The sequence below is a fragment of the Neofelis nebulosa genome, chromosome 13 (genome assembly GCF_028018385.1).
Source record: "Neofelis nebulosa isolate mNeoNeb1 chromosome 13, mNeoNeb1.pri, whole genome shotgun sequence".
Taxonomy (NCBI): domain Eukaryota; kingdom Metazoa; phylum Chordata; class Mammalia; order Carnivora; family Felidae; genus Neofelis; species Neofelis nebulosa.
Genome location: NC_080794.1, coordinates 3,035,799 through 3,056,954, shown reverse-complemented (window position 1 = coordinate 3,056,954; position 21,156 = coordinate 3,035,799). Strand labels below are relative to the sequence as shown.

At 41.9% G+C, this 21,156-nt stretch overlaps 1 protein-coding gene across 5 annotated transcripts in view; it reads right to left on the bottom strand.

Annotated features, from left to right (window-relative positions):
* DISC1 (DISC1 scaffold protein) overlaps positions 1-21,156 on the bottom strand; it is a 361,779-nt gene that overhangs the window by 188,290 nt on the left and 152,333 nt on the right. For all 5 annotated transcript variants that reach the window (XM_058696150.1, XM_058696145.1, XM_058696148.1 and 2 more), the window contains one exon: positions 15,150-15,338. In XM_058696150.1, coding sequence (XP_058552133.1) covers positions 15,150-15,338 — 189 coding nt within the window. The remainder of the gene's footprint in view (positions 1-15,149; positions 15,339-21,156) is intronic.

Here is a 21,156-nt window from a genome sequence, read left to right as displayed (position 1 = left end):
ACCCTCTATCCTTCCCACTCTGGGACCCTTATCATTGGACCCATTATCAGACCGGATCGATAATAGTGCTAAGTGAGTTTAACTGAGTCCTTATTATAAGCCAGGGGTCCAAGCTAAGTCTGTCCCGTGTGTTACCTCATTTCATCCTCTGACAGCTCTGTGTAATCACAGAAAGGTGGTCACATTTCTGTTACAGAGGAGGAAACTGGTGCTCAGAGAGATCAGGAAACTTACCCAAAGTCACACAGCAGCTATGTGGCAGGGCTGGGGCCAGGTCCTTGGTCCCATCATGCCCCAAACGTGCCATGCGCCCCTGACCTCTAAGCCGGGCCGTCCTCCAGCCTAGAGGCCTCTGGCACCTCCACCCTCGTCCACCTACAAGCCACAGCCCCACTCTGCCTTCTCAGTGAGGCTGCCCAGGGCCTTTTCAGGGCACACTCAGCTGTCCTCCTCCCTGCTGTCTTCACCTTTGTTTATTTCACCCTCCCCACACAGCATCCTGTTTGCTGTGTATGCCTCCCTCGCCAGTCAATGACTACAAGCGAGGATCCAGACCTTTCCAGCCTTCTTTCCCTGTGCCTGGTACCTAGAAGGTGCTCAAACCCCTTGTGGTGTCGAGTGCCAGCTAAGGCTTCGGAGTGAGAGACACCGGCCAGGTCCTGCAAGAATCAGTACTGCCAGGACCTTTAAGCAAGAGCTGACTGGGACACCTGGGTGGCTCAGTGGGTTAAGCGTCCACTTCAGCTGAGGTCATGATCCCGCGGTTCCTGAGTTCGAGCTCCGCGTCGGGCTCTGTGCTGACAGCTCAGAGCCTGGAGCCTGCTTCGGATTCTGTGTCTCCCCCCTCTCTGCCCTCCCCCACTCATGCTGGCCCTCTCTCTCTCTCTGTCTCTCAAAAATAAAAAAAAATTAAAAAACCAGGAGGTGATAGTCCTGCAAAATCCAGCCACATAAGGGCATTATATAGGAGTCAAATGTACAATTAAAAAAAAGGCCATTACACAATCTTACACGTCCTGAGACAGACTCAGACATCCACCCCTATCAGCATATACAGCATTTAAGATATAATACAAGATGACAACGGGGACACTCACCCAAGGTTAACAGCTTTAGGTCAAACAGGAAAAAAAGATGGAAGGAGACAGAAGCCCTTTTCATATTCATGTTACCACCTTCTTCCTTATTTACATAAGCATTGTGATTTTTTTTTTCATTTATGTGGAAGAGGACAATTAAAACTGTTTATTCCTTTCTAGCACTCTCAATTAAGAATGATCATTTTTAGGGATGCTTGGGTGGCTCAGTCAGTCAAGCATCTGACATCTGCCTAGGTCATGATCTCACAGTTCGCAGTTCATGAGTTCGAGCCCCACGTCAGGCTCTGTGCTGACAGCTCAGAGCCTGGAGCCTGTTTCAGATTCTGTGTCTCCCTTTCTCTCCACCCCTCCTCTGCTCGAACTCTGTCTCCCTCTCTCTCTCTCGAAAAAGAGAAAAAAAAGAATAAAACTTTTTTTTAACAATCATTTTTAACAGTAAAAATAATTAAAATCAATTCATTAGCCTGGAAAGCACCTCGGGGGATGTGGACTAATTCTGTGTCTCTGGCAAATCTGACCACAAAAAACATTCCAGAAAGATGGTGTACAGACACCAGAGTGCAGCTCAACCCCAAAGGCTTGGAGGGGGCAGCTCTCCGCACTGTGCGTTCTTGAATATATGTGCAATAAGCAGGTTCATTTTTCACACTGAGGCATTTAATAGTATCAAATGGCAACAATCAGATGTTTCATGGGCTGTGGAATCTTCTCCAGTATTCTCCCAAGTAAGGAATTTTAAAACAATGGAGACCATGTGCTTGTGTTAATGAATCCAACGTGTCCTTACCTGTCTTTCCTATCTATCGATAAATGTTTGTAATTCTAAAGACTTGAATACAGAAGTTTGGCCTGTCATATTCAGGCAAAGAAACTTGGAGACAAAGGGAGGGAAGGAAAGTGAAGGGAGGGAGGGGCAAGGAGAGGGAGAGGGAGATGGGAGGGGGAGGGGGAGGGGAGGGAGGAAGGAAGGAGGGGAGGAAGGAAAAAGAAAAGAGAGAGGGAGTTAGGAGGAAAGAACAGGAAGAAGGGAGGGAAGGAAGGGAGGTAGGGGGAGGGAAGGAAGGGAAGAAGGGAAGAAGGAGGGAGGGAAGAAAGGAAGAAAGAGCGAGGGAAGGAAGAAAGGAAGTGAAGGGGAATTTATAGATAGAGATATATTAATATTTCAACTATGGCAACCTAATTTGCTATTCTCAAACCAGAATAAGAACCATTTTGCTCTGGCATCAACTCCTGAGACCCTCCCCTCCATGAATCACCTGTTTCAATGCTAACATAGATTTATCCCTCTATAAGCTCCATAGGAAACCTATTACCCTGATTCATGGCCACCTCCTCACCTTCTCCCTATTCTGTCATCAAAGTTCAGATGTGGAGAATTAAATACAATACTGCTCCCATACTTTAATGCAGATAAATAATTTTTTTTTAATAAGGCAGAAAAAAGATCAGAAACAAGCCAGTATCTTAATGTCAAATTTCTTTAATGTTTTAGAGGCCCCATCACATCGTGCTTAATGGAAGTGGCAGGGAGGGCGGAGGGGGGAAGACTCATATAATTTAGTCATCGAGAACACAGAGAATTTGCTTTGGAAGTCTCAATTTCTATGTCCAGCCAAAGACTAGCATGTTCCACGTTTGGTACTTAGATGCAAACAGCTACACTTTGGGATAAGAAGAATCATGTCTTCCCCTTGTATTTGCACACAAGTGTCCTCATACGTCTCACGCTGACAGCCATGAGCTGCTTTATATATCTAACAGAACCTGGCAAGACAAGATGACCTTTCTAATTGTCATTATGAGAAGCACAATTGCAAGTAACTTTGAAACATATGGTAAACTTCATTATGCTAAAATAGAATAGCTTCTACTTTGGGGCTCATGATGAATATTAATGTCAGGGCTCCTGAGAAAAAATGTGCTCTAAATTTTATATTGTATAAAACCCTTTCAAGACCAAAGACGGTATTTATTTATAGTCTTTAGGTTTCTGCATAGATGCTATTAAATATTCCATTAAACATGGCAAAACCAAATGAATAATCACAGAACATTAAGAGAGGGATAATGATCACCTTCACAGTTTTAGGCCAAGATCCAAGCAGGGTGAGAACAAGAGGGCTTTGACTTTAAACATGGGCTCAAGGAGGACACGGAATGTACATATGGGAGAGTCAGTGCATTCGGCAGTGAGAGGGCATCCCAACACAGATGTCATAGGGATCCACTCCTGGGGAGATGGTGGGGAGGCTGTATATACTTCACTCAGAGCACACAGAGATCGTGGGCAGTTCGGAGGGTCCGAGGGAGCTGGCAGGGTGTAGCTTAGAAGGAATGTAGGGAGTGGGTGCATGGTGGATACGGGCATTCTGGAGGTGTTGGAAGGAAACCAGAGAAGCATGTGGAAGCCGAGGCGGGGCAGCAGAAAGCCGCGGGAAGACGCGGCAGTCTGAGTCGTGGGAGAAGTCTGATGCCCAACAGCTGCAACAGGCAAGAAGGTGCCTTCATGAAGCCCGAATCATAGTAATTTATGATGATTCCACATCATGCACGGAAAGGGATCTTCGACTTAGCGCCCAGCGCTGCTCCTTATGGAGAGAAGGAGAGGGAGCCGTGGCAAACCCAACAGCCCTCTACGAAAAGCTGGTGACAATTTAAAAGGTCACCCCTTCTGGCATTCTTCCAAGACAGGGATGTCCTTTTCCTACCATATTCTTTAGCACTCTCCCTCAAACTGCTGCTTCAGAGGCCACACACACACATTATGAATAGACACCCTCCTTCCGTCTATGAAATAACAGCATGCTTTCGAAGAAAAAATTCTGACAAGCAGGAGCTATTTTTCTAATGGATCTATTCAAGAAAATGAGAAAATTAAAAAAAAAAAAAAAAGCCAAAGACAGCAAGGCACTAAACACGGGCTGCGTCATGCAGAAGGAGGTAGGCAGCGGGTAGAAAGCCGCACACCTCTCTCGGCTGGTGCATTTTCATGGATGTGCACACGGAAAACAATTCCTTCCCTAGATTTATTGTAAACAGTGAAGCCAGTTCATTATGGCCCCCAAATGCGGGACTTCCCAAGATGTCACATTTGTTTGAAAGGCCAGGCCCAATGAATATTAATGCACAGAGTGGAGACAGCACGCTTTTCCTGGGGAAGACCTGTCTATGCCACTGTTTGTTACGTTATTTGCACCCTGATGCCTTAAGAAGTTTCAGAATTTATTCTAAGCTGCCATCTCAGCTTGTTATCATTGTTTACAAAAATGTCTTTTCTTGGTCTGTTACTAATTATGGTAAGGGGTTAATTTCACACACATGCACACACACAAAGGAAAAAAAATTAGAATAACCATATTCTATAAAGATGAGGAAATCATCAAGTTCTCTTCCCCTCCCCATCCCCCAAAACAGGCAAACACATGGACAATAAACTATAAAGAAAAATTACAAAGGCACAGAAAGAAGTGAGTTCAGCCTTGCAGCTGGTCAAATAAATGCAAAAAGAAGGCATGAACTAAATACTATCTAATTATTGTTACACTAATAACCTTTAAGAAATAACACCCAGGATGGGAACGGATAGGATGGGAACATCAATTACACTGGTGTAATTCTTCTGAAAGTCAATTTGCAGCATGTAACACATACCATGAGGATGATTATGCTCGTTGGTCCAGTAACGCCGATCTGGCACTTTATCTTTAGAAAAGAACTCATAAAAATGATCATGAAACACATCAAAATAAGGGATGGTTAAGCAAATCATGGTATACTGAGTCTTGGAATACTATAGAGATCACAAATAATAAACTGGAATGCTATGTAACAACAGGGAAATGTAAGTGTGTGATGAGGAGGACGGCTCTGGGGCCAGAAGGTCTGAGTCCCATTCTAGCTCTTTGCTTCCCATCTACAACTCCCTGAGCTCACTGAGCCTCAGTGTCCACGTCTGCAGAATGGGAATGACAAATTTATCGCAACATACAGGTGCGAGGCTTGAGTGATGTAACGCTTTCATTATTGCCATGTAAGGCTAAGGGCAGGGAGAGGACACACAGTGCAAAAAGTCTGCATGTGCCCTAGGCACTGGGGGGGGTGGCAGTTGGGAGGTGGGGGGGGGGGGGGGGTGGAGACACTAAAAATGACACCAGGAGCTCTGTTACAGAAGTTGTATGTATAATGGACATTTTTTGTTCAGCTTTGAAAATGTGCTTTATTTATGCTATTTTGTGGCATAAATTTTTTTAAAAAATTTAAGCCACTAGAGTAACCCCAGGACTCTGATAAGCTTGAACTTCAGAGGATTCTTGTATAATGCATAGAGGAAATGACTTTGCCTCCAAAGGTTGAGGTGTTCCTAGGAAACTGCAGACCACTAGGGAATTTCAGTATTTGGTGACCTTCTCAGGGCAGACATGGAGTTTGGTATTCAGCCCCTGCTGTTCCTCAGTCTCTGGGGGGAAAAAATGGGGTTGGGCGAAAGGCAGACTTTTGCCAAATTGTAGTGCTCTGTCTTGCTAATACAACTGGGACGTGTGGACCAAAGTCAAATTTGCTGGGCCACACAGAGTTAAAAAGAAGCCTCAACACTACAGTCACTTTGTCTGAGCAAGACCAGGCTTCCTTTCATTAAGCACACCCTGAAATCACAGCATATTTGCATTCGGTTCTTTCTTAGGGAAAGGTAGTAGAATATTTGGGGATCTATGAAGTATAAAGCAGCCACAGTAACACACACAAAAAAAGAGAGACATTCAAAATAGGCTAAAATAACCCAAAGTTTAACATCATTTTGGTAAATAAAAGGAGAATTACAAAGCTCGGTTGTAATTAAATCTAAAAGCAAAGTATGCAACCAGTTGCTAATGAGTTATCAAGACTTTGGAAAGTATAACATCAAGACAAAAATACCATCACATTATAACTATGTGAGCGTGCAAAATACAAGCATATCTGGTTTATAAATTTTTGATGATGCCAAGTCAGTATGTCTTTAAGCAACTCTTGATGGTTTCTGTCACTCTATAAATATTAAATTGCAGTGCATCAGTTTAGGATTGCCCACCCCTATGGTGATCCAACTCTCCCCAGTTGTGTAAAAATCTGGAGGGAAAGTGGATGGGACAGGATGGCTACCCCCCAAATGCAAAAGTGTGGTGGGCCCAGGGCCGCAAAAATTGGTGCAGCAAAACAGGGAAGGAAAACATTTATCGGCACATCTTTTCTCCTTTACGAGAGCTAAGAAAACCTGAAAAATCAAAGTGACAACAAAGAATGGCCTCTCAAGTATTGTCTCTCTTGGGTTGCTAAATATGTGGCAGTTTCAAAGAAAAGGAAGCACCCAAGGGAAATGGCAGGAGGTCCTAACTCAGGGCAACGTCCACGAGGAAAACAAGATATTTCGTACAAAATTAATAACTGAAAAAAACTGTGACAGCACAAAAGATGTCACAGCACCAACAGCACTGAATTCTGGGAAACCTCACAAAATTGGACTCAGTGAAAACAACCAGTCTTAGTTCCTCAAAGCCCTGAATTGTAGAATATTTTAAATGTTTTATTTAAAGTTTAGAAACTCACTCCAAGAAGCTTAAAAAGAGGACTATCACATTCTGCAAGTTGAATTCCGTGTAGTCAGTAGGATGACCCATTCGTCAATTCGTAGACAAGCTGGGCTTGTGGTACCAGAAACTCTGGAGAGTATGCCGACCTACTTGTTAATGCCCGTACTTATAAGAACACAAAGGAAAACACTGACATCTAAGGAGTTTAGAACAGGAAACATAACTATCCACAGGTCTTTGAAAAAATATCAAACAGCGGTTTGAAGTTAACAAATATGCATCCAATTAAATTGTTACAGTTCAACTTATTTTCCAATCAGCTGTGGTATGCCAGGTTCCTCTTAGCCACCCTTCGACAACAAAGGCTTTGGTTGTAATACAAAATATGTTGTTTTCATGACGATGATAAGCTACAGAACCTCCTATCAAGTGAAATGATCCATCTGGTGTCGGGGAAGTTGCAGATAAGATATCATCATTTCAGGAATGAAATACAGAGAACATACATAGAAATTTCAAAAGTGGGGAAAAAAATCTTTTCAGGGCACTCAACATTATCAAGAGATGACTTTTAGACTTTGTTCTTAATAGTTATGACTGTGAGTGTAGCATTTAGGTAGAACAGTGAGGTTGAGGGATGCATAGAGAAGCTCGTGTTAGAAATCAAGTTCATGAAGAATATAAACCAACGTAAAAAACAAGTACACACACACACACAAACACAAACAAACATAAAACTGCAGACAAAAAATTCAAATCCTGGCCCCTACCCTTCATGTTCCTGTGCCTCTGGACAAGGCTCTGACCCACCCTAAGCCTCAGCATCTTCAACTATAAAATGGAGACTAGACTGAGGCCGGCCACACACTGTCCAGAGAATTAGGCAGCTAAATATGTGTCAAGACTTGGCTCAGTGCCTGGCACAGAGTAAGGGCTTAAAAAACAAAATGAAAAGTAATCCACATTTATTACTGAAGAGAAACTGACAACATCCAGGGGACCACTCCTTCCTTTGAAAGAACACAGTAAATCCATAATAGCTATAGTTAATCTGTGCACACAGCAAGGGGTCCAATAAATACATGCTGAAGATAGACAACAAAGAGCCAAGGAAGAAGAAATCTTAAGAGAACTCAATTTTACACCTGTAAGCATCTATATAAAAGGTAATATGAATCCCTTTATGAATCCCTTAGAACGGAGTCCTACTAATTCTGACTAAGTTCTAGTATCATAATAACAATCTGTTTTCAAATCGTAACCTAATGCTGAAGTTGTGCAGTTAACTGAGGGTGGTACCACTCCCACCTGCGGACATTTAAAAGCAAGAGTGGGGGGAAGAGTTTGCACAGAAGACACCAGACAGGAAGCAGGAAGCACTCTGCCGGACATGACAGGTCTCATGCAACAGATCACCCCTCAACCACACCACACCACACCCAAACCGCAGCCAACGGACTCTCCTCTAGGAATCGTGGCGCTCCACCTACTCCCCATTCTGAGCTTCATCTTCAGGAGGGAGTGTAGGAGCAGGAGTGTAGGAGCATGTGCACACACACCAATGTCATCAAAAGCCCAGAGTCCACATGAAATCGAGAAAGACTAGGAAAGACACTATTGCCAAGAGCGATCCACCAGATGCTTCAGCGTCATGCACACCCACCCTATTACAGAGAATCCCGTTCCCACTCCAAACAAAGTTGAAAATCAAAAAACTGCCTCTTGCAATTGGGTGTGAAATAGAATTAAAATCATCACTGCATTCCCACCCAGGGGATATGTGACCGAAGTGTAGGGAGTGTAGATAACAAACAGGGATGCAAGTGGAAAAGAAAGTAACAAGTGAGGACTTCTAAAAAATTACATAGAAATAGGAGAAGATCAGAAAGAGTGGAGAGCAAGGGAAAAAATGAACAAAGTATGGATGCGATCATGGGAATGCTAGATCAGAAGGGACTAGAGTACATGGGGACTTTAGTGGCCTCAGGGACTGTAGGATTCACTCCGGACCACAACGGCCTACCACAGTGCCTGGCATACGTAAGTGCTCAATAAATGCTTACCGAAATGACGCATGGATAGATGAAAACACTGGCACACGTGAAGGAACTGAGAGGCAGAGATCAGCCAAAAATCAGTCATTCATCAAACCTCATGTTGTGATGCCTCTCTATGCCAAGTGTTGCACAGATGATTAGCCAACAACAGAAGCGAGATTAAACTGAGGCCTCCTACATCCTAACACAGGCTTTTTACACTGTGGTGGAGAGGCCTCCCAAAAGAATTATCACAATTTTTTGATAGAAGAGGAAAGAAGTTCATTGCAAATTTCAACCAGAGAAATTCACAGGCAAAAGTGGAATACCAACAGAGATGCAATGATAGAAGTAGATAAGGAAAAAAAAAAAAATGGAGAGAAATTTAAAATGCAAATACGTATTTAACAGCGATCCTGATAAAATAATAATTTTATTAATAAGATTAATCAACAATAAACAATTAAAAATGTAAAATTTCATCCCGTGGAAAAAAAAACAGAAAAAAAAAGATGATGAAATTTTTTAAAAGAAGCTTTTCTCCCTAAGTTCATATTCTCTATGTTTTAAAACCTAAACAAACAAAGATTTCTGATTTACAAATGCAAACAAATAGAATATTCCCCATATAACAATCTCAGTTCCTCCACATACAGACCCTGCAGCCCACATCTGATTCCAAGACAAACAGCTTGGTCCTCAGTTATTAAGAGCTTGATCGCTGTCCCGCCCTCAAGAGAGTAAAGTTGTCTACCGTGCAGACCTTCGTCAAAGCTCAGAGGGAAGAAGTGACATTTGGTGAGTTTACAGAATATGATCTCTGGCCACTCTTCTAGGTTCGAAGTCTCATGTTTGAATCATGTCAGATCACTGAAAGTTTCCATACTTAAACATAATTAGCCTGAGCCCTTCCTAATTCACCCCCATGGAATTATTATAATTTAACATGTTTCTTAAAATTTCGGAGATCTTAGAATGGTTCCTTTAAGGATTTGCTGAAACACTGGATCAAAATGTTTGTGGAGAAACATGTACACACCCACAGATCTAAGATATGTGTATATTTCAATCTATCTGTGAGGTCTTCCTTTGAAGGCATCCCCTGTGGTTTTTTTCCAGGAGTGGCTGATAACAGCTACATAAAGAATGCTTTTGCATTTGTTATGAATCTGTTCGTGAGGACTATTCAGTTTGCTCTCCAAAAAATAGCCTTTAAGATTTTAACACCATTCCGCATTCCTGAAAACCTTGTGATTTAAGCTGCTTTTGAGGAAGATAGACGGATGACTCTTCAATTGTCTTTTTTGCTCTGGTTCCTAGGAAGCTCCTTATCACATCATATTCTCAACCAGAATAATTAACACTTGTCATTGGATTTTCTTCCATCTCAACTTTCAAATTCTATTTTTTTGTTGTTGTGTTGTTTATACTTCCATTATTTGTACGTTTTCCAATTCTCCATTTCCTCCCCATACAGACACACACCCCAAAGGCATGCAAATTCGATTCTTCCGTTCTATTTTCTCTTGAAAGTTTCTTCTAAATACATGGGATAAACGTGGAGAGAGAATTACTGCCTATTTATGCAGAACTTGTAAAGCACAGGATCTCTAAACTGAAAGTCTTTTCTTACTATGTGTGAGGTGACTTCCAAAAGAAGCTTCACTTGTGGACTTCAAAGTTTAAGGAACAAGTTATCTCACTAGGGAATGTCACACTTCCTTTCATCAGCTATTTCAAGGTCAAAAATCATGAGGCAGTCCAAAAATCAGGGCAGGATCATGTCAGCATGGACACAGGACCTTTCTAATCTAACGCAAAAGGTAGGTACAGTGGTCTTCCCTTATCCACAGAAGATGCATTTCAAGACCCCCAGGGGATGTCTGACACCATGTAGAGTACTGAACCCTATGTACACTATGTTTTTAGTATACATACATGCCTATGATAAACTTTAATTTACGAATTAGGTACATTAAGGGGCGCCTGGGTGGCTCAGTCAGTTGAGCGTCCAATTCTTGGCCTTGGCTCAGGTCATGATCTCACAGTTTGTGGGATCAAGCCCCGTGTCAGGCTCCTTGCTTTCAGCTTGGGATTCTCTCTTCTCCTCTCTTTGCCCCTCCCTAGTTCGCATGCACACTCTCTCTCTCTCTCTCTCTCAAAACAAATAAATAAACATTAAAAAAAAACAAATTAGGCATGTAAGTAAAGAACAACAATAACTAATAATAAAATAGACCAATTATAATGATATACTGTAATAAAAGTTTTGTGAATGTGGTCTCACTCTTTCTTTCAAAACATCTTGTTATCCTGCACTCACCCTTCTTGTGATGATGTGAAATGATAAAATGCCGACGTGATAAGATAAAGTCGGGGAGTGATGTAGGCGTGGTGATGTAGGGTTAGGCTACTACTGATCTTTTGATGATTCGTCAGAAGAAGGATCACCTTTGTCCTGACTGGGGTCGACTGTGGGTAACTGAAACACTGGAAAACGAAAACTGCAGATAAGGGGGATCTCCGGTGGCAGCCCCAAACCATAACGGAAAAATTGACTCCACTCCAACTTTATTACACTTAAAAAACTGCTCCTTCTCCGCCCTCCATTTGTGCTTACTCATTGAAAGGCAAATGAGTTAAAGCTGAACAGAGCCAGCCATCACTGCCAGTAGAAACGAAATCCTGCCATTTGATACTCGCACAAAAAACTCCTTTACGTACTTTACGGACCCTCTACACGAATTCCTGACAGCTCAGTGGGCCACAGGTCCTGCCAGATTTTTGAGCTACATCTTTTCCATTCAGGCAGCTGGCATAAAATGGGAAAATTCATTAACATGCTAATGATGTCCTATTTAAAATTCTAGCCCTCACCTGGGTGGCGCAGTCGGTTAAGCGGCCGACTTCCGCTCAGGTCCTGATCTCACGGTCCGTGAGTTCGAGCCCCGCGTCGGGCTCTGTGCTGACGGCTCGGAGCCTGGAGCCTGTTTCCGATTCTATGTCTCCCTCTCTCTGACCCTCCCCCGTTCATGCTCTGTCTCTCTCTGTCTCAAAAATAAATAAAGGTTAAAAAAAAAATTAAAAAAAAAAATAAAATAAAATTCTAGCCCTGATTATTCTGTGATTAAATCTCTCCCCTTGACGTCTGCTTCCTTTATATCTGAGTTATAGTGTGAAATCAACAATATTAATAAAGTACAATACAGATCACCAAGTTATACACAAGGGATGGAAAAAGTTATATAAATCTCATGGTCGTCTTTTTTCTGAAAAGCAGGTGTAGCAAACTAAAGAAGTTACTGATTTTTTTGTCCTACCCTCCTTAAAAAAAACAAAACATTAAAATCCATAAAAATTAAAGGTTTATAGCTAATCTCCATAAGTATTCAGGGGTTGAAAGATAGATTTAGCTTTCCATTCTATTTCACTGTAAAGTTGCTCAGAATTCAAACGTGTTCTCCCGAAGTCTTAAGAACGGCTGCTAGAGGTTAAAACACACAGCCTTTGCATCTCTTCACAGAGACTATGTGTCACTGAGAAGAAGTCAATGGATTCAGTGATGATTTCTGTCTCTCTTTGCCTTTGAGGACTCTGGCACATTTCAGTACTTTTTCATCATCTTGTTCTGTCTGCTGACACCCCCATCTGAAAATCCCACTCAGACAACTCAAGCATCTTCCATGAAAGACAAACTTACCTCTGTGCTCACTAAATTAGAATGAATTTTAAGAACTAAAAAAAAAAAAAAAAAAAAAAAAGACCCAAGGTCTGGGTCTGTAATTCAAAGTAAAGGAGTAAAGGAATAAAAGAAATAAAGGTATGTTTCATTTTAACATCTGGCCCATGTAAATGACCAAAATTTATGGCACATTTACTATTTTCAAAGACACCACCCTGGATACTGAGACAATACAAATGAAACTAATCACAGTGCTTTTCTTTGATCTCAGTCTAGTCAGAGACATAGATGTAATAATATCGTAAGTGATCAGCAAAGCACTTTCCATCAAGAGTTCTCTGTATGAGACAGACTGCTAATTGTTCCCTAAAACTGCAAATCTCAGGGTGCCTGGTGGCTCAGTCGGTTAAGCATCCAACTCTTGATTTGGGCTCAGGTCATGATCTCACGGTCATGAAATCCAGTCCCATGTCGGGCGGGCTCTGCTCTGGGCATGGAGACTGCTTGAGATTTTCTCTCTCCCTCTCCCCCTCTCCCCCTCCCCTGCTTCACTCTCCCTCTCTCTTTCCCTTAAAACAAAACAAAACGAAACGAAACACGAAACCAAACAAAACTCTCCATTTGCTATAGAAACAGAACCCCTGGCTGGCCTAGGACATGTGTGTGTGTCAGCCATCTTGGACCACACATCCCGGGTGTGGATGAACAGAAGAGAAGAGCCTGGGTCCCTGACCATCATGGAGTTGCTCATCGGTATCCGAATTGACTTTTTCCTGGGTGCAACTATAGCTAGAAATCAAAATCTGCTTTAAGAATTCTACATATTGCTCATTTCTTAAATAGTCTTATTTTAAAATATTTTATCTAAGGATAAAAAAGTCAGCTCATGGTACATACACACATGTGCATACTGGCCCTCTGTATTTGCTCTATATTTAAAGCTCTACTTTTAGGGGCGCCTGGGTGGCGCAGTCGGTTAAGCGTCCGACTTCAGCCAGGTCACGATCTCGCGGTCCGTGAGTTCGAGCCCCGCGTCAGGCTCTGGGCTGATGGCTCAGAGCCTGGAGCCTGTTTCCGATTCTGTGTCTCCCTCTCTCTCTGTCCCTCCCCCGTTCATGCTCTGTCTCTCTGTCCCAAAAATAAATAAACATTGAAAAAAAAAAAAAATTAAAAAAAAAAAAAATAATAAAGCTCTACTTTTAGAGCTCCCTCTAGATTTTAACTCTCAAAAGCCAACAAAAGACAGAATATGGACTTTGGCCTAGTTTTATTGCATTTCAATGGATAAAAGCTTCAATCTACTATGGAATTTATGATTTATTTATTTATCTGTCTCCCATTACTCTCACTGACCCAAGATTATTAATCTGGTTGACCCAACGCCAGGTCACCTCAGATTGGTTAAAACTTAGCTTCAGTCTAAAGCACAGGGAAAAGGATAGCTGATCCAGCAAAATCCAACCCTAAAACATAAAGAACACCTTCACAACAGTAACAGTAACAAGTAACAGTAATAGTAACGGTAACTGAGCCCAATGAGGGGCTTAAAGGCATGAACCAGGAGATCATGACCTGAGCCAAAGTTGGAAGCTTAACTACTGACTGAGCCACTCAGGAGGCCCCTTTATTCAGTCTTAAGCACAAGTCTTCATTTACTTCAATCTGTGGAGTATTTTCAAATAGCCATATTTCAAATGTGGCTACCTAACATCCCCATTCTTTTCTTATTTCTTTTTAAATAAGCATACTCTGTAAATATAGCTATTTATTAGTAGATAGGTCTTTCATTTTTCTAGTGAACAACATTTATTTAGGGACCATGATATACTATGTATGACCTCTGGCTTCCAGCAACCTTTACTCCCTAGAAGAAATGCAAGGGCAGTCTCACACATACACACATACACACACACACACACACACACACACCCTCAAAATCTTTAGAGGTTGCCCCATTTAATCTGCATGACTTCATCAGCCTATGAACTAGATATTATTCTCCTCATTTTACCAGTGAAAAAACAGGTTCTAGCGTCTAACATATTGTAAATCTGAATTTATTTTTCGTGATTTCATTCTTCCGATTAGAAACTGAACCACTGTAAATTCTTTACATGTTTTTAAAGAAATAAGTTTTCACTTCATCAATTTGGACTGAACCAGCATCTTCTGAGACCATCCCTCAGGGAACCAACCTCAAGGTGACCTCAGTTGCTCTTAACAACCAGAACAGGAAAAGAACACAAGCAAAGAACACAGTAACTCCCCTGACAGGCAGACACTTCAGCTAGGGCAGCACTGGCCTCTTCTACATCATTCTTCCTGAGGAAAGAAGCTCTCAGAAAACCTCACACATAGAAGAGCCACTTCATGGTCTTTATTCGGTTTTCTGAGTCAGCCTGCTTTCGTCTCTGATTGTGCAAGCCAGAAGACTGAGCCAAGGAACAAAAGGAACATAATTGTCAAACAGAGAAAATTCTCAAGACCTGTGCCAAGGGAGGGATTGCTCTAAATAATCACAAGGCCATTAGCAAATTCAGGGTGGGGGGGAGGGGGGGAGACAGAAAAAGAAAAGACATCGCCTGCTAATAGCAAAACAAAAGCTGAGAAGTAATTCTATCCCATTCGCCAAGGCTCCTGCCAAATAGATGGTCCAGGAAAAGTGTCGTGTGCTCCAGGACCCCCTTCACAGTGACGGTCACACTACCACCACACAATACAATTGGTACCGTAGATATTTCACCAGGCGGCAGTGACTACTTACCGTGGGCAGTTTCCCCCTGGTCCAGCTCCTTTCTCAGTCTGCTGTAGTCTTCCTTCACACTTCCCAGCTTCTGGACATTCCTGGAGCTCAGCAGCAGCAGTTTGTCGAGGAGTCCCTCCAGCCCTTCCCTCTCGGATGTTAGTGATCTCATCTCCTCCGTGAGCTCCTTGGCTGTACAGAAATGGTTTCCTGCAGCAAATTGCAAGAGAGAAGGAGGGAAAACAAGTTTTACAGCATCCCCACATGTGGAAGATTTAGCAACAGCTAATGCGCACCAACGGTACCGAGAAAGAGGGCTGAGCTTTGCAACTACATCCAACTGCATGAATGGTCTTCCGTGGAGGAGTCCGGGAAAACACTGACTATCCTCCTTCTGCTAAGAAAACCCCCAGTCTCTTTATCGCCTTATTCTCATTTCGTCTGCTGTAAACGTTCCATTGACCAATTCGTGTCCCTGTGAAACACAGTGACACAAAAGTGTCTGAGTGAAATCCAGGGAAGCCACATGCTATCACGCCATTCAAATATCCAAATGTCAAAGAGAAATGGAAAGGGACAAGCCATTGGAGTCAGACTAGACCTCAGTTCAAATCCTATTCCTCCTGTCACCCAACCTGCATGACCTTGAGCAAAGAAAGAGGCATGTGCAATTTCAGGGCAAACTTCTTATAAAATCTGATTGTACTAACACCTGCATCACAGGTGGCTTCAAGAATAAACATGAAATTCTGTAAAGCACTAAGTAAAACATATCACACACTGAATTTAGCAAGATTGCGGGATACAAGGGCAATATACAAAAGCAATTGCATTTCTAAACATCAACAACAAGTGGTATATGAATTCTTTTAGAATGCCATTTACAAGATTTTTTTTTTTTTTTTGCCATTTACAAGATTTTAACACTCAAAATACTTAGGGATAAATTTAAAGAAACATGTGGAAGACCTCCACACAGAAAACCATTTTTAAAACTCCTGAAAGAATAATTAAAGAAGACTTAAAGGAATCAGAAAAATAGAAACTATATATACATATATTGGAAAATTGAGTATTTTTAACATTTCTACTTTCCTCAAATTCATCTATTCATTTGATACAATTCCAGTCAAAATCTCATAATGGTCTTTTGTAGAAGGTGACAAGCTTATTCTAAAACATAAAGGAAAATGCAAAGGCCCGGATCAGCCAAAAAAAATCCTTGAAGTAGAACGAAGAGGAGATATATTACTTGATTTCAAAATAATGCTGAAGCTACAGCTCACGACCGTATGACATTGGCATATAGATAAATAGATAGACAAACGGATCAATGGAATAGAATGGTCCAGAAGTAGACCTCACACAGTCAGCTGACTTTCAACAAAGCGCCAGAGTAAGTCAATGAGGAAAAGATAGTACAATGGACCCCTGAACAACACAGGTTTAAAACATGTAGATTCATGTACACATGGATTTTTTTTATAAATACAGTAGAGTACTGCAAATATATTTTCTCTTTCCTGTGATTTTCTTAATAACATTTAACATTTTCTTTTCTCGGGGCGCCTGGGTGGCTCAAGTCATCATCTTGCAGCTCGTGGGTTTGAGCCCCGCATCAGGCTCTGTGCTGACAGCTCAGAGCCTAGAAACTGTTTCAGATTCTGTGTCTCCCTCTCTCTCTCTGCCCCTCCCCTGCTCATGTTCTGTCCCTCTCTCAAAAATAAATGAACATTAAAAAAATTTTTTTTTAATTTTTTTTTTTTAACGTTTATTTATTTTTGAGACAGAGAGAGACAGAGCATGAAAAGGGGAGGGACAGAGAGAGGGAGACACAGAATCTGAAATAGGCTCCAGGCTCTGAGCTGTCAGCACAGAGCCCGACGCGGGGCTCGAACTCACGGACCACGAGATCATGACCTGAGCCGAAGTCGGACGCTTAACCGACCGAGCCACCCAGGCGCCCCCCAAAAAATTTTTTTACATAACATTTTCTTTAGTTTACTTGATTATAAGAATACAGTATGTAATACCTATTGCATAAAAAATATGTGTTAATCAACTGTTTATGTTTATTGGTAAGGCTTCCGGTCAACAGTAGGCTACCAGCAGTTACATTTTGGGAGGGTCAAAAGTTATACTCTGACTGCGTGGGGGGGCCGGCACCCCTAACCTCCACGTCGTTCAAGGGTCAACTGTATTGTCAACAAATAGCAATAGAACAACTAGCTAGCGAGATGGAGAAATATGAACCTTGATCCATAGTTCAAATCATACACAAAATTTCGTTAGAGACAGATCACAGAGCTACCTGTAGCAGCAAAAACTATAAAGCTTCTAGAAGAAAATACAGAATACCTTTCTGATCTTGGAATAAGCAAAACTTTGGTTAGGACCCAGAAAACACTACCTATAAAAAAAATAGATAAGTGGACTTCATCACAATGATAAAACCTTTACTCATAAAAAATACCATTAAGAAAATGAATAGGCAAGCCACAGACGGGGAGAATATATTTGCAATATGTCTATCTGATGAAGGAGTGGAATCCTACAACTCAGTAATTAAAACACAAATGGCCCCATGGAAAAACAGGCAACTGACTTTACAGGGTGAGATATGCAAAGGGCTGGTGATCCTATGACAACATGTCGGTGTCTCTTAGTCACCAGAAAAATACAAATTCATGCCACTGCAAAACCATTGCAATGGCTCAAGTGAATGACACCAAAGCCCAAGGTTATGGACTCCTGTGCATAATGGGAGGGTCAATGGCACAACCACCTTGTGGAGACTTCTGTCCATGTCTCATAAAGTTAAAAACACACCTACCCCTGGACCCAAACATTCTACTTCCAGGTATTTACCCAGGAGAAACGAAAACGTGTAATCAAAAATAGTTGTACTCAAAAGCTCATCGTGGCTTCTCCTGTGGTAGCCCAAATGAAACAAACTAAATGCCCATCGAGGGGAGAAAAGCAGACGCAGAGGCACATCTACACAACGGAAGACAACTCCACCACAAAACGGCACAAGGGCCTCATACACACGGTGATGTAGGAATCTCTCAAAAAAGAAGAAAGAGAAAGAAAGAAAAAGAAAGAAAGAAAGAAAGAAAGAAAGAAAGAAAGAAAGAAGGAAGGAAGGAAGGAAAGAAAGAAAGAAAAAAGGCGCAAAAGACTGCATATCACATGATTCCATTAAGTTCTAACACAGGCAAAGCTGATCCATGGTGAAAAGTATCAGAACAGAGGCTGTCTGGGGAAGGAACACAAAGGTGGCTTTTCTGGAGTGATAAAAATATTTGCATAGGGCTGCAGATAACAGGTGTCAAAATTCCTATAATGGGGCACTGAAGATCTGTGCATTTCACTGAATATAAATCATACCTCAACAAAAAAGGAAAAATATATTAGGGAAAATTTTAACATGAAACTTACACTATCAATTAAGAAACATATCCCATTAACGAGCCCTCTGTAAATAATAGTTATTGCTACCAGAGGGCTCCGTGATGCTTCCACAATAAAAGCTACAAGCCTTTTCTCCTCAATCTCTTACCACATCCCTATGAAGGAAGTTAGGTCCTATGTTATCTATTCTGAAATGCACGCTTTGGTTTTCACATGTTAACATCTCTGAAGTGGTGATGCCTCTTACAGTTGCTATCAGGCAGGAGGTAGTCTGGATGAAGCTGTTACTGGGTGACTGTCTTTCTTGGTGGCCTAGAGGACCATCTGCAATCCCCTGGTGTCTCAAAGTACAAACCATTTAAGGATCATTTGGGACCTGGCTGTTGCCATTTATTGTAATGGATCTGTAAGATCAGGAAAGCACCGACACTTAAAACTTCAAGAATGGTGTTGCAGCTTGGCAGAAACCTATAGAACCCCATAGAAACGGTAGTTTATTCTTAGAGGATAAAGACTTCCATCACCAATAGTTTCACTGCTGCAGAGGATGAGAACGTGTGAAATAACCTGAACTCCGACCACTTGGAATTGAAATGTGGTTCAGAACACTCAGACTCTGAACACGAAGACATTTTAGGAACACCTTAAGTGATTAATTTTCCTCTTGGAAGAGTGATGCGTGACTTTTCAAAAGCCTAAATACATCGAGAAGAACTATTTTAATATGTATAAAATAAAAATTCGAAGTTATAGAAAGCATATCATTGTTTAGTTGACAGCGATTTTTCTTTCTTAGTAGTGTATAAAATAACAGTGCATTTTATGTTCACTGAAATACAAGTTGTTATCTCTGCTTAACAATCAGGAAAGCTGAAGTCGAACGAAAAAAAATATCTTGCTGAGGTTACCTAGCAATCAAATGGAGGGCAGGTTTCCAACTCAAACATAGCTCCAGAACCCTTCTTCGGTACTATAAACTATGCTGTTTACTTCTTTATTATTAATAGGCAGATTTCAACCCGATATAAATGGGAGAAATGTGACAAAATATTGTCCCACTTTAAAGGCATTCTGAGGGACACCTGGGTGACTCAGGTGGTTGAGCGTCCGACTTTGGCTCAGGTCATGATCTCCGGTCCATGGGTTCGAGCCCCACGTCAGGCTCTGTGCTGACAGCTCAGAGCCTGGAGCCTGCTTCTGATTCTGTGTGTGTCTCTCTCTGCCCCTCACCCACTCATGCTCTGTCTCTGTCTCTGTCTCTCTCAAAAATAAATAAACATAAACAAATAAATAAAGCCATTCTGGACACCTAGCACATACATTTCTGTCACTGTAATCCATAGTGCCCAATTCCATGACTGGATAAATATCTTTTGAGATGCTATTTATTGGCTGCCCCTATAGCGGGCAAATGCAGGAGACAACAAGACACCACCTGCTCTCCGGGAAGTACCAGTAAATAAAGAAGAGAAGCCGTATTCTAGGAAGTGGACAAATATGCACTAGGAGAGCTCAGAGAAAAAAGGCTGTTCCAGAAGGTGAAACAGAGGCAGGTTTCATGAGGAAAGAATGTTAAGGTTTCCAAAAGAAAAAACGGAAACGTGGTTAGAGAGGAAAGGGCTTGCCTTCAGAGGGTGGTATGAGGCATGTGGCCAAGATGGAGACCAGACCCACAAAAAAGCTGGATTCAAATGGTAGAGGGTCCAAGATGCCAAGCTGATGGGCTTGACCCGTTCAGGAAAAACAAAGTCCGGATAAGGAGCGCAGACTGGACTTCCATGAGCTTTGAGCTGGAAATAGCAACACAACTAAACCATTTCCTGGACCCGTGATTTCTTTCCCAAACAGTGACCAAGTCAGGGCCGCTGTGGGATGGAGCCCCTGTGGACTTCCACAAAGAACCCCGAGTTTGGTAAGTACGGAGTATCCATTCGGGAAGATGAAAAAAGTTCTGGCCCTGGATGGTGGTGATGTTTGCACAATGATGTCAATGCACCTAATGCCACTAAACTGTAACTTAAAAATGGTTAAAAGGGCAAATTTTATGTGTATATTTATCTTACCATAATAAAAAGGTATCCTTTAAAAAAAAACAAAAAAACAAAAAGAACCTCAAGGGACATGCCATGTTCCATGGGTGGTTTTGGGAAGACCAGCCCAGAGGTGTGACTGCCTCTAGGCAGGGCAGCCACGAGCACAGGGTGATGCTTTCAAATGTCCCTTCCATGGCTGGGCTCAGGGAGCCCCAACCTTTCTGCTGGGGCATATTTTCAAGCAAGAGAGGTGATGAAAAGTGAAGTGGGCACCACCTGTGTCCCCAGAGACACCAGGCAAAATATACCCCAGTGTGTAATCTCCTCTTACAAACAGTTCAGGGAGAAAAGACGCCTAAAAACAAACCAGAAAAGACTACACAGGGCAAGTGCCTGCATAGAAGCTTTGCTGGATTTATAGGAAATACATCCTCAGATACCCCTGCAACTCACAGAAAGCTCTAGAGACCGAGCGCCTTAATAAAACATGAAAGAGATCATTAATTAAAACCTGGGTCCCTTCCTTGATCCTGAGGGAAAATGCATAGTGACAGACATGTAAATTTTATATATGCAGAAAG